The sequence below is a fragment of the Lissotriton vulgaris genome, chromosome 8 (genome assembly GCF_964263255.1).
Source record: "Lissotriton vulgaris chromosome 8, aLisVul1.2, whole genome shotgun sequence".
In the NCBI taxonomy this organism is placed as follows: Eukaryota; Metazoa; Chordata; class Amphibia; order Caudata; family Salamandridae; genus Lissotriton; species Lissotriton vulgaris.
In genome coordinates, this window is record NC_141696.1 from 793441285 (window position 1) to 793454645 (window position 13361).

The 13361-nt window shown below is 39.7% G+C and overlaps 1 protein-coding gene across 1 annotated transcript in view; it reads right to left on the minus strand.

Annotated features, from left to right (window-relative positions):
- Positions 1-6069: 6069 nt before the first annotated feature.
- The window catches only part of MRPS9 (mitochondrial ribosomal protein S9), a 538970-nt gene continuing 531678 nt past the window's right edge, over positions 6070-13361 (minus strand). Inside the window, exon 11 of the mRNA XM_086934678.1 lies at positions 6070-6555. Within this exon, the coding sequence (XP_086790804.1) occupies positions 6464-6555 (92 nt within the window). The 3' untranslated portion in view covers positions 6070-6463. The remainder of the gene's footprint in view (positions 6556-13361) is intronic.

Here is a 13361-nt window from a genome sequence, read left to right on the forward strand (position 1 = left end):
ACCATATATAGTTAGGAATTCGCATTTACAAAACCTTATTTTACTCACACAAAACCATTGAAATGCCATATATAGTTAGTTGCACTAACTATATATCGCGCACCCGCAATCCACTGCTGATGATGTCACATATTACATCATTCATGACATGGTCAGTGACATCACTGATGACATCACTGATGACATCTCAAATGACATCACTGATGACATCTCAAATGACATCACTGATGACATCTCATTTGACATTACTGATCACATCACGGATGATATCATTCATGTGATAATACGATGAACCTCTTCAGACTCTAATATAACCTTAGATACAATCAGTGTAAACAGACACTCACAGACTGTCACTCATCCATGGAGTTACTCACACACCTAGTCAGTCATGCAAAGAATCTATCACACCTCCATTTCCTCAACTATACAGTTATACAAACTTTACTTATTCAAACATATACTAACACATATTTACTCTCTTATACAATCCCTGATACAAGTTCACAATGATCCATACAGCCACTCACACATTCACTGGCTCTTATGCACAGTTATTTATATATGTCAACTCTCACATGTACTGTGTTTTACATATGTACTTACTGTGACATGTAGCACTGAGATATCCATTCACTCACCAATACACTCATGCACACAGTCAACCGCCCATACAGCTGTTTCCACATGCACTTTTGAAACCATACATCTAGTGAATCAACTGCTCACACATCTATGCACAGAGTCATACACCTCCCAGCCACCCACACACACACTCAGTCTCCCATACAAATACTTGGGCAACCAATCAAGAACCCATATAGTTACTCATATAGCTACTTATCAACACATGCAACACTTTACAGAACAACAGACATAATGATGCACAAATTAAGACAGTTTAGTCACTAACCCATGCACTCAGTGAGACACATTTAATCACTCACTCATACAGTCAGTCATGCACCTACTAAATCCTTCATCCAGACACTTATACATCCACTCATTCTTCAATATGTAAGACATATTTTAACTTTACAGAAACATACAGTCACTGGATGTTGTCATCAGTGATGTCATTTGAGATGTCATCAGTGATGTCATCAGTGATGTCACTGACCATGTCATGAATGATGTAATATGTGACATCATCAGCAGTGGATTGCGGGTGCGCGATATATAGTTAGTGCAACTAACTATATATGGAATTTCAATGGTTTTGTGTGAGTAAAATAAGGTTTTGTAAATGCGAATTCCTAACTATATATGGTCTATAACCTATGGTTTTTTCAGTGAATTTTCAAGGTTTTGTAAATGCTAATTCCTAACTATATATGGTCTATAACCTATGGTTTTTTCAGTGAATTTTCAAGGTTTTGTAAATGCTAATTCCTAACTATATATGGTCTATAGCCTATGGTTTTTTCAGTGAATATATATATATATACATACATATATAAACATATATCATCTGTATATCTATATAAATACAAACATAAATGCATGCATACATATACTTATATGCATACAGATGCATGTTATTTACATGAAAGTTGAAAAAACACTAATAAAACCAAAGCTAAAAAGCCACTTCATTACAAACAGAATGGCTTTAACTTAAACGAGGGCGAGATCTATTGCATTTTCAATGCGTGTTTACTTTGGTTCCATCAAGAAGGCATTCAGATGTGTCACACATTTGCCATAAATTCTGAATGTTAGCACTCTAGTTGCACATTAGATCACTGTAGTAAAGCTACTGCTCACCAGGGACGTCTGCTGCTGGTATTCACAATGCATGTTTCAGTCTGCATGTCAGAATTTTTTTAATGAAATAGAAGAGGATTTGAGAAGTCACTCAAAATGATCCCTAATTTTTCTTTCTGAAGCACTAATCATACTTTCTATGGCAAAATTAACCCCCTCATGTTGTTCCTTTTTAAATTGAGTGTTTTCAGACTTACCACTTCATTCCAATCAAGATGGCTTCTGGTGTGCCATACTTTTGTCATAAGTAAGACTGTTAGCGCTCTAGTTGTTCTTTAGAACACTCTGGGACATTCTGTCATTGGGCTATACTTGGGGTACATCTGGGTGATATTTGGGCTACATTTAGGCTCTTTTGTCTCTGGTGGCCATCTTGGGAGACTGTATGTCAGAATTTTTTAATGAAATTGAAGAGGGTTTGAGAAGTCACTCAAAATGTGCCCTAATTTTTCTTTCTGCAGCACTAATCATAATTCATATGGCAAAATATACCCCCTCATTTTGTTCCTTTTTAAATTAAATGTTTTAAGAGTTACCACTTTATTCCAATCAAGATGGCTTCAGGTGTGCCATACCTTTGTAATAAGTAGGACTGTTAGCGCTCTAGTTGTTCTTTAGAACACTCTGGGACATTCTGTCATTGGGCTATACTTGGGCTACATCTGGGTGATATTTGGGCTACATTTGGGCTCTTTTGTCTCTGGTGGCCATTTTGGGAGACTGCATGTCAGAATTTTTTAATGAAATAGAAGAGGATTTGAAAAGTCACTCAAAATGTGCCCTAATTTTTCTTTCTGCAGCACTAATAATACCTTCTATTGCATATTATACCCCCTCATTTTGTTCCTTTTTAAATTAAATGTTTTAAGAGTTACCACTTTATTCCCATCACGATGGCTCCAGGTGTGCTATACCTTTGTAATAAGTAGGACTGTTAGCGCTCTAGTTGTTCCTTAGAACACTCTGGGACATTCTGTCATTGGGCTATACTTGGGCTACATCTGGGTGATATTTGGGCTACATTTGGGCTCTTTTGTCTCTGGTGGCCATTTTGGGAGACTGCATGTCAGAATGTTTTAATGAAATAGAAAAGGATTTGAGAAGTCACTCAAAATGTGCCCTAATTTTTCATTCTGCAGCACTAATCATACTTTCTATGGCAAAATATACCCCCTCATGTTGTTTCTTTTTAAATTAAATGTTTTAAGAGTTACCACTTTATTCTAATCAAGATGGCTTCAGGTGTGCCATACCTTTGTAATAAGTAGGACTGTTAGCGCTCTAGTTGTTCTTTAGAACACTCTGGGACATTCTGTCATTGGGCTATACTTGGGCTACATCTGGGTGATATTTGGGCTACATTTGGGCTCTTTTGTCTCTGGTGGCCATTTTAGGAGACTGCATGTCAGAATGCTTTAATGAAATAGAAAAGGATTTGAGAAGTCACTCAAAATGTGCCCTAATTTTTCATTCTGCAGCACTAATCATACTTTCTATGGCAAAATATACCCCCTCATGTTGTTTCTTTTTAAATTAAATGTTTTAAGAGTTACCACTTTATTCCAATCAAGATGGCTTCAGGTGTGCCATACCTTTGTAATAAGTAGGACTGTTAGCGCTCTAGTTGCTCTTTAGAACACTCTAGGAGGCTGCAGTAGAACACAAAGGAATCAACTGACAGTCTCTGTCCTTGTTGGATGTACATGTTTTACTGAGAATGTCAGACTTCATTTTCACATGACTGAGAAAGATAATGTGAATTTACAGAAAATATGCTTTCAGTTTAGCTTATAGATCCCCTTCCAAACCACTGTGGGAAAATCATGAGATATTAGTTTTCTTTCAAACAATATTGATGATATCACAGCAGAAGGTTTTTTCACATGGTAACATCACCTTAGAACCCACCACAATTCCTAAAACGAGTATGGTACCATTAACAAATGATTTATAATGTAACTAAAGTCCTAAAACCCTCTATTAACTACAATGCTTTTTAATGAGGTGCTATCATGTATATTGGTCCCAAGATGGCTGCCAACACTTCTTGGATGAAGTGCTGACAGCCAATCAGATCAGATGTGTGGTTAGGCTCCGCCCAGATATATATCTTTTTTTGAACCTAAATTACTCAAAATCCACTGGAGCACATATATTGAGACCTAGCAAAGGCACATCGGGCTAACAGTCCCTACAATTTTGCCAAGTTTCGTGCAAATCCATTCAGCCGTTCGAGCTAAAAGTGAGGCCAACCGCCCTATGGAAATTAACATGGGAAAAACGCATTTTGGGACCCCCCTTTTTTCTCGGCCCCCCCTTGATGAAACCCCCCCAAATTGTCAGGGGCTGCTCAGAAACAAAATGTTCCATTTTCCTGAAAATTTCAGCCAATTCCGTCCACAAACGCCAAAGTTATTAGACATAGAATTTTCAAAAATCCCATAGAGAAAAAATCCTAACTATATATACCTACTGGCGACCGCCAGTAGGTTATATATATATATATATATATATATATATATATATATATATATATATATATATATATATATATACATATACATATACATATACATATACATATATATATATACTTATATATATATACATATATATATACATATATATACACATATATACATATATATATATACACATATATACATATATATATATATACATATATATATATATATATATACATATATACATATATATATATATATACATATATATATATATATATATACATATATATATATATATATACATATATATATATATATATACATATATATATATATATATACATATATATATATATATACATATATATATATATATATATATATATATATACATATATATATATATATACATATATATATACATATACATATATATATACATATATATATATATATATATATATATACATATATATATGTATGGGGCACATATAATATAATGTTTCCGGGGTCCCGCCCATGGGCAGGAATATTCTAATGCTTATGACTATTGATGAGGATCCCCTGGAAGAGAATTTAGGCTTCTGTGAAATGGTCATGGGAGAGGTTAACAGTTGCTTCTGCGAATCGCTTTAAGAGGTTCCCCTTTAGCCTTCTTGGATGGACCCAGACAGGTTCTATTGTGGCTTGTGTGGAACGAGGTTCAGATGGCTATATGGTGACATGTATGGAAAACCTAGGGAAGGATTTCACTGTGGCCTGTGTTGAATAGCCAGGAAAGGGCTCTACTGCACACCGCAAGAGCAACGTTGCATGCACAGTTAGTAAATATTGGTGTACAGTGTGTAACACTATTAGAGCCAAAAGTTACCAAGCATGAGAAGAAGAGTAAAATGGTTAAGATTCAATATCCTTTCGAACCAAATGCACCCAACATTTTTTAAATTCCAATGGCAGTAGGAGCGTGCAGAACAGGATATTCTGTACATTTCCTATAATTATATGCAATTTATTAGAGCCTGAAAAACGCCATGTTTTGGAAATCCTAGGGAGCAGTCTGAAATGTGGCCATATGTGATAAATTTGCCTCTCACAATATGAGCGTTTTCGGGGAGCAGAAATGGAGCAAATGGTTTACATATCTCTAATCCAGAGACAGCAACAAATGAGACATCAATAGAGAAGAGAGTGAACACTTGGGCACACAACAAGGATGGCTGTTAAAGTTTAATGTCTAGACGGAAGGAAAGATGGCGCCAGTAAAGGGTTCAATTGAAGGGAAAGAGTCACTTACTGGTGAAATAATACTGTGCTTCTGAAACAGGTGTGATTGGCCATCCCATGGCATTTGCCACACTCAGTATCATTGTAGAAGGTCACCATGAGATAACAGGAGTGGAGAGAATGTGTCGCAGTGGGCAGAGCTGCGGACTCAAGAGCTAGGGACCCCGGTTCCATTCTCAGCAGCGCTGCGCAACATCCAGTGATTCTATGCAAATCATTTAATCTCTCCGGGTGATAAATTGTTATATAAATATGCTGCAAGAGTAAAAAGCAAAACTTTATGAAAATATAGTTCCCCGAAAACAGATGTTAACAGTATTTCTGCTACGGGAAACTGATAAGAGAAGCGGACGAGGAGCAAACATTGGTAAATGCAGGAAAATATGCTGCAGGCAATAAAAATGAGGAACCAATGAGAAGCCAGGAAATAGAGGAGGCGTGATGTAAGTCCCTTTTAAGTTTATATTAAAAACAATAGATTTCTCAAGCACAGGGCAAACGCTGCGCAGGCGAAACCTAAAAAGAAATTATTTGGGGTCTATGCAATATGAACAAAGAGATCATTGTGTTTTATTAGCAAAAAGAAGCACACGTAAAATATAATGTAATTCGCTTTGGTTCAATAACAAACAATCGTTTCCACAACATTAATGGTATACCATCAAAGTGTCCGAGATACAATTTAATGACAGAAAATATATAACTTGGATCCACGTTGAAGGGGCAGACTTGCGGAGTTTAGCGCTTTGATAGTGGGCAAAACACTAACATGACATCATAATAAAGGATAATCTGTGCGAAAATCTTGGTCAGAATGCCCACCAGTAACTGTGACCATAATTGACCACTGGTTTGTATTTTGGGCTATCTGTCTGTCCATATTCTGACCTAAAAGGCTAAGAAGATGCATAGAGAGTTTCCATTTCTTGTGAGATCAGCAAGTTTTAACGTTTCTTCCATGTGAATTTTCTGCGGGCTCCCTCTTGGCCAGGCTTCTTGCGTTCCTTTACACGTGGGTCCACAGTGAGTAGTCCAGCTGTGAACCAAAACAGAAACATAAATTTAAAGAAAAAAAACTAAACAAAGTACAAATATTTTATCTTAAGTTAGGACGGCTCGCACAAGCTCTCCATCGAGCACAGCCCCATGAAAATTCAGGGTCCGCTTTAATATCGCTTAAAAACAATAACAAAAAATATATTACACTTTCAGTGCAAGCCATACATACAAAGAGAACCCTGCTTGCCACCAGATATTATCAGAGACATAAGTGATACTGGATCATTAGATACTGGTGGCATATGATCGATAAAAGTGGGGCTGTAAATACCCACCCAAACCGGAGGTCATGCACTCAGACACATTTTCTAAACAAAATGGGGCACAATGGTGTTTCTACAGCACACTTCTTTACAAACAATGCATGGACGTCATTTAGTGGTCGCAGTTGCTAACCCTGGCACTGCTTTTGTGACCCATGGTCTCAGAGGTGGCAAAATCAGTGCCTGGACCACAGGTGCAGCTGTTCTAAATGGACGATGGCTGGAACTTCACTTGCCTGTTTTCTTTCAATTTTTTTATTATACAAATAGTGAATAATATTACTCAAACTTAGTGTAATAAAAAATGGAGTACATAAGCTGGAATATGACCCTATCTGGAAGGTAAGGTAAGTAAAAAAAATCTGTTTAATGTATGCTGTATGTATGCTTGCGGGTGAAGAGTGTGTTTATGTGCACAAGAGTGTATCAATGTTTTAATATGTGTAAGTATGTGTGTGTGTGAGTCAAAGTAAAGGCCAAATGGCGTGCAATGTCACTTCCGCCACCCCAGGCATTTTGGTGAACTGACATCCATGATACAATGGCCAAAAAGCACAGGCTTTTCATGGATACTTAGTAAATATGCCAGTAGATTCGTGTGCTGAGCAAGACTGTCTGTTCTTAAGGATTGAGGACAGAATTTAGGAACAGGGTTTGGGAAAATGGTGGCAAAAAAATAACATTTTCATACAAACATTCACGAGCAGATCATGTTTTGGAGTGCTCAAATGCTGCCCTTCTGTGACAGGAAAAGCATAAAGCTGGTGGCTAAAAGCCATAGGTGATACAGGCAGTTAAAGTAGTGCAATCGCACAAGTTAATCATGTTTACAGTACCTTTTCAACTTCTACATTTCATTTCCTTTTATTTTTCATCTTACCACTTATTATTATTATGAGTGGAAGTCCCTTTGGATGGGTAAAGGGAACCCCGCGCATATAGTAACAGTGTGATTGACAGTTTGAGTCTTGTACTAAAACGAATCCCCATGCGACTTGAGCAGCAGGATGACTGGCTGGTTGACCTATGCCGTCAATGACGCTGTTGGTGAGTGTGAAGGGCCTGTCGCTTAGTTTAGAGCCCTTGTTTAGAGCATTCTGTTGGAGCACTGCAGCCAGGGCCACTGGAATTATGCGACCGCTGCATTTTTACATAATTATAGATATGCCACATTTGCCACATAATCCATAAACTAATGCACAATCTGCAGATTTTAGCTAAAAAAAAAATAGTATCTAGCTCACAGGGTTCAAATGTTACTAAAAATGCAGTGACATGTTGCCACTCGGTGGAAGGCCCTGTGCAAAGGTTTACTGGTCACTTTTCTGTTGCCTAGTGCTATATTTGGGTGTTAAACAGGCACTAATGAGGCGCAACCAATCCCAGACATTGTAAAAATGTCAAAATAATGCATCAATACTATCATAAAATGTCTCCTATTAGGCCACATAATTTGCCTTTTCTTGCCGCATAATTTATTCAACCTTGCTGCATAATTTGACTCTCGTACTGCAACATAATTCCAGTGGCCCTGACTGTAGCCAGCGATTTCAGCCTCCAGCTTTCTAAAATAGTGTTAGTGTAGCACACTCCAAAAACTGCGAGATCATGTGTAATGGGGCGAGGGTAGACCCCGCCCCCATCCCTTTGAACATGTTCGCTTCACTCCCTCCAACCACATTGTTTCCAAGGATCAGAAGCCATGTGTTTTACAACTTCAGGTCTTTAGAGTGAGGAAAAACAAACAAAGGTTTTGTGACCTACATGGATGAGTAAAGCATTACAGCTACAGAGTAAATCAAGTCTAGTCTTGTTTCATCATCATCATCATAAAACTTTATTTCAGTCGTTCTGACTATAAAAGTGCAACTGCAAACAGTACAAGGGAGAAGTGAAAGTGCATACAGATTTCTTTAAAAACAAGTTTAAAAAGTTTGAGCTCTAACCTAAAAACTGAGTCAGCAAAAAAGCCTCCGCCAAGATGAGAGTGAACAGCATGGGACGCCATACTGTCCCAATGCTACAAATGGGGTTATTTATGATCAGGACTAAAATACATTTTATAGATTAGACAATAACTGTATAGCATTAGAGAAATACCTTTAAAAAGGGAAACAATACATACAAGTAATTACTTAATGGTAAATGCAAACAAGTTACGTTTTCATCACAGTTCTTCTGATAGCCCACATTTTACTGAGGAACTTGGCAACTGTGCAAACAACCAGGAGGCTGGAGTCAGATTTTAAATTGTGCAGTGCTTCGCGATGACACAGGGTACTAAGCCACAGGCAAACAGGGGCAAACCATTTGGCTCTCGAAGACAGGTACATGGAGCAAGCAAAAACAATGTGTCCAGTTGAGTCAGCAGCAAGGGGACTACCTGGCCAACACGGTAGTGTAGTGGAAGGCTGTTGCCAGGAGGCTGTGAAAGTGTTCACTGGGAGGAAGCCAAATCAAAATTGCATTTAGAGCTTCTCTTCTTGCAGGATCATGATAGCCTCCAGATATTGTTGTTAAACACCTGACAGTGTATATTCCATGAAGTCCATTGTGAGGCGGCCCCATGACAAACAAGATAATGAGGACTGGGCCACCCATTTCCCGTATTGTTTCTTAACCAGGTCTTTTCTAGGCAGCAATGCGGAGTCCTTAACATCCCACAATCCCTCCAGCCCTATCGCAGTAAGCAAGGGCTTCACTTTGGATAGCCAGGCAAATTTCTTAGAACGATCAAGAGCACTTACTTCAGCGAGGGCAGCAGCGTATAGGGGAGCAGCTCGGGGGTTGATTTTAGGCTCAACCAGAACAGAAGAGGGAGTAAATAGGCTTTCTGGGTAAGCACAGTTCTGCCCATATCCAGCCTTAGTGGGTGAAGAGGGGTATTCTGTGGAAGTGAGACTAGGGCTTTAAAAAATGTGTTCTCTGTGGTCAGGAGGCCGTCCAGATTTTCAAATCCCCACGCCATACAGTGCTGAACCTGCTGCCTTGCAATCGTATATGTGAAGTGGTGCTGCTACTGGTTTGCTCTTGGAGGTCCTTTGCTCTTTAATCAATGCCCCAGTAATCTGCCTATGTTGGAGAGTCCGCTTCTAAACATGGTGCTTCCATGGTAAGTCCTCAGAGAGGGATCCCAGATAATCAAAGGTGCTGACTCTCTTTAAGTGAGCCCCACCCAGTGCTAGCTTGCCTTTGAATGATTTGTGGGGGTTCACCATTAGGAGTTTTGTCTTCGAGGTATTGATCTCTAGGCCTCGCATTGCACAGAAAGCCTTGAAGCGATCCAGAAGCAACAGCAATCCACTTGGGATTTTGGAGGCTAACAGCGTGTCATCAGCAAACAGCAATGCTACCCCCTTGGCTCCCCCCAGAGTGGGCTAGTTTTGTTTAAATTTTGTAAGCATTTTCTTTACATAACTGGAGTTACTGTATTCATACTGTCAAACAGTGTTTTGAGTGATGTTTATAAATGGGAGTAAAAGAGGCCTAGCAAAAATTGCTCTAAGGAGAAAAGAGTAGATGAGAACTGTAAACAGTTGTTGATGCTAACCACGGCTCCAGTAAGGCGTAGCTCCCCACTTTTATCAGGTAGATACTTGCACAGAGAGGTAAGAGCAACAGTGAGGTGTTAGGCAGGAGCAAGGGCTCTGGAGCTGACATATTGTCAGAGAACAGGAGACCATGGCAGTCAGCCCAGGAGTGTCAGAGGCGTGGGGGGGTCTACTTTGCCTCCAGCAGTTCGAGATGCCAATGCCATAAATCAGTAAAGAAGGTAAGCAGCAGGTGGGTTTAGTGAAAAATAGGGGTCAGATAAATAGGAGCCTGTCACTATGAATCAAGCATAAGCAAAGCCAATAAATAGGCTTATATGGGTAAAGCGTGTTAACAGCATTTGTGTAGGACTGTGTTTACTTGTTTTTTAGGACGTTAGTCCCAGGCCTGTTGGCTTTCCTAGTGGGCATTTTTTTTCGGGATGGTGCACCATTGGGTGGTAAACTTACAAGATTTGGGGAGCACCGAAAGGAGAACGGTGAATAGTTTTCATAAGTCAACATAAAAACAAAACGAAAGCCAAAGCTAAAAGAGGAACAAACACATTTAGCCACATAATGGTAATAGACCCTGTTCTGAAAGAGCAAAATGGCAGCAAAGAAAAGAGGTCACAATCAAATAAACATTACACATCTTATTGCTCGCTTATTGTACAGTTGCTAAAATGACTAGGCTCTACTGCACTTTCTGCTGAACTGAGACCTTACCCATAAAACTGACTGCCAACAAATGTGACTGAAGCAGTGTTTCAGGTTGTCTTTTGCCTGGTTGGGAAACCTGAACTTTCCAGTACTTGCCAGAAATATCTGTCCAAACCTTCACTGGCTCCAGCCACGCTGATATCCAACCACATTACTAGCAGCCCCTCCAAGAGTTCCTGGAAACAAAGCTACCCTGAAGGTTGACACTACCTGTGGAAGGAAGTTATAGCTAGAAGAGGTACTAAACTGTTGTTAGCTGAAAGAATACCCTTCTATGTCTCAATTGTAGACATATATGAGATAAGCACTCTATAACAGCCTGATAGACAAAAAGATTTTTTATATACTTATTTTAATTAGTTTATTTGAAATATTTTTTTCCTTTTTGTTAACTTATACAAAGTTCATATTTAAATAGACGAATCAATGATACAAAAAGTGCATTTGAAAATCAAAAATAAATTACATGTGAATAAATTCATACAGTATCAGAAACTATATACAAATCCATGCAATAGATGCAAGCGTTGATTCGGACAGTCCGGCAGATGTCTTACAACGCGCGTTTCGGCACACAGCCTTCATCAGGTAGCCGTCCACTACTCATAATAAAGATGGCATACAGGGATATACTGTGGTTTCAGCTCAGTTGGCATGTTAAAATGCATGTAATAGGGTTCCCTGCAGATGCATGAAGATTTTATTAATAGGATTGATTTCAAGGTATCTGTTCTTGTTCTCGTTTTATGAAAACAAACAGGCCCATATATGAATAGTTTCGATGAAAAAATATGTCAGAGACTCTTCGAGTGGGAGATCTAGATGAATGGCAAAGCCAGCTTTCCAGATTCATAAAGGAGGGAAAGGGCGATTGATTGAGAATGTTCGGGATTCTTAACCTGGTTCGTGAACGGTTAAATCTTTACTGCTTGATTATAACCGCCAATTGTTATACGTTTTAACTGGAGGCTGCCGCTATGGTCGGCTGTGATGATGTTTCCCTTGGTCAAGAAACGATGCGGACAAACTTCCGTCTGGAAATTACTGGCTCCTAGTGGGCTCTGTGAAAACCGATGTGAACCGATGTTGACACTACCTGTAACTGCAGTTTTCCTTGAGCTACTGGAAGCAGGGATTTTTTGGGATTACGGATAAACGTTTTCCATGCTACACTGAACTGTGACCCAAGCAAGCCTATCCCCATCCTCTAAAAAGCACTAACACTGCTCGGCAGTAATGCAACATTACTGGGTTGTTGAAAGCCATGGTTGAGGCATGGTTTGAGCTGCTGTTCACATGCCTCTTTTACTGGACGATTTGAATGATTCTGAGTCCCTGCAACAAACCACATGTCAGGGGCGTAACCCAGGTCCCAGCTGACACTGCGCCACAGGGTGGGCCTCAGCCTAAAACCTATGGATATCAGTGTGATATAGGAGCCTCACAGGCCCCTGTCCACAATTCACAGGAAGCTCTTCACAATCAGCAGGAAAGCCGCCTCATTTTGTGTTACGCCATTGCACCAGGCAAAGCACTGCTGTCAACCAACGAAGGGATTTCATCAACTCTGGTGTGTCGCAGATCCCATTCCTTCTAAGCTGACCTCTCAGTGCTGTCTGCAGCAGCAGCGCCTACACATTATCCCACGATGCCTGCAAGGGAGAGATGGTGGAGCATGGTGTTGTATGTACATATGCTTGTTTCTTCTGGGTTATTCGAGGCTGGCAGAGTAGCAGTGACCTCTACCATAGATATGGTGGCGCTGTATGGCAATGGACGCTTCAGATACTGCTCCAGCACTGAGCCTCATACCTGCTGCTTGTACAGTCATTTGTATGGTCTAGCTTGACAGCGTTGCTGTTGCCAGACAATTATCTGTGATTAACCAGGACAGGGGGTTTGGCTCCCCCCAAATGTTGGGACCCAAGAGTACATGTATTGATTGGGCAGAAGTTGTGTGCTTCCACAAAAAAAGTGCTTGCCCGCCACAGAGCTGTGAGCTAAGATAGACCACTGCAAAGCTGCCTCCTTCACAATTATGGCTAACGCCAGGCAGATAATAAAGGGTTTTTTGATTTACAGACCCCCGGGGTCAGCCTCAGGTTTCAGAGAAAGCCTTATGGATTGCTTAATCCATCCAGCGCTACACTATAGTAACCGGCTAGTTCTAGGGGACCTAAACCTAAATTTTGATAACAAATCATGCGGAGATGCACAAGCCTTCAGCCAGTACTTCGCAGGTGTCCAACTAGAATTAAAATCCACAC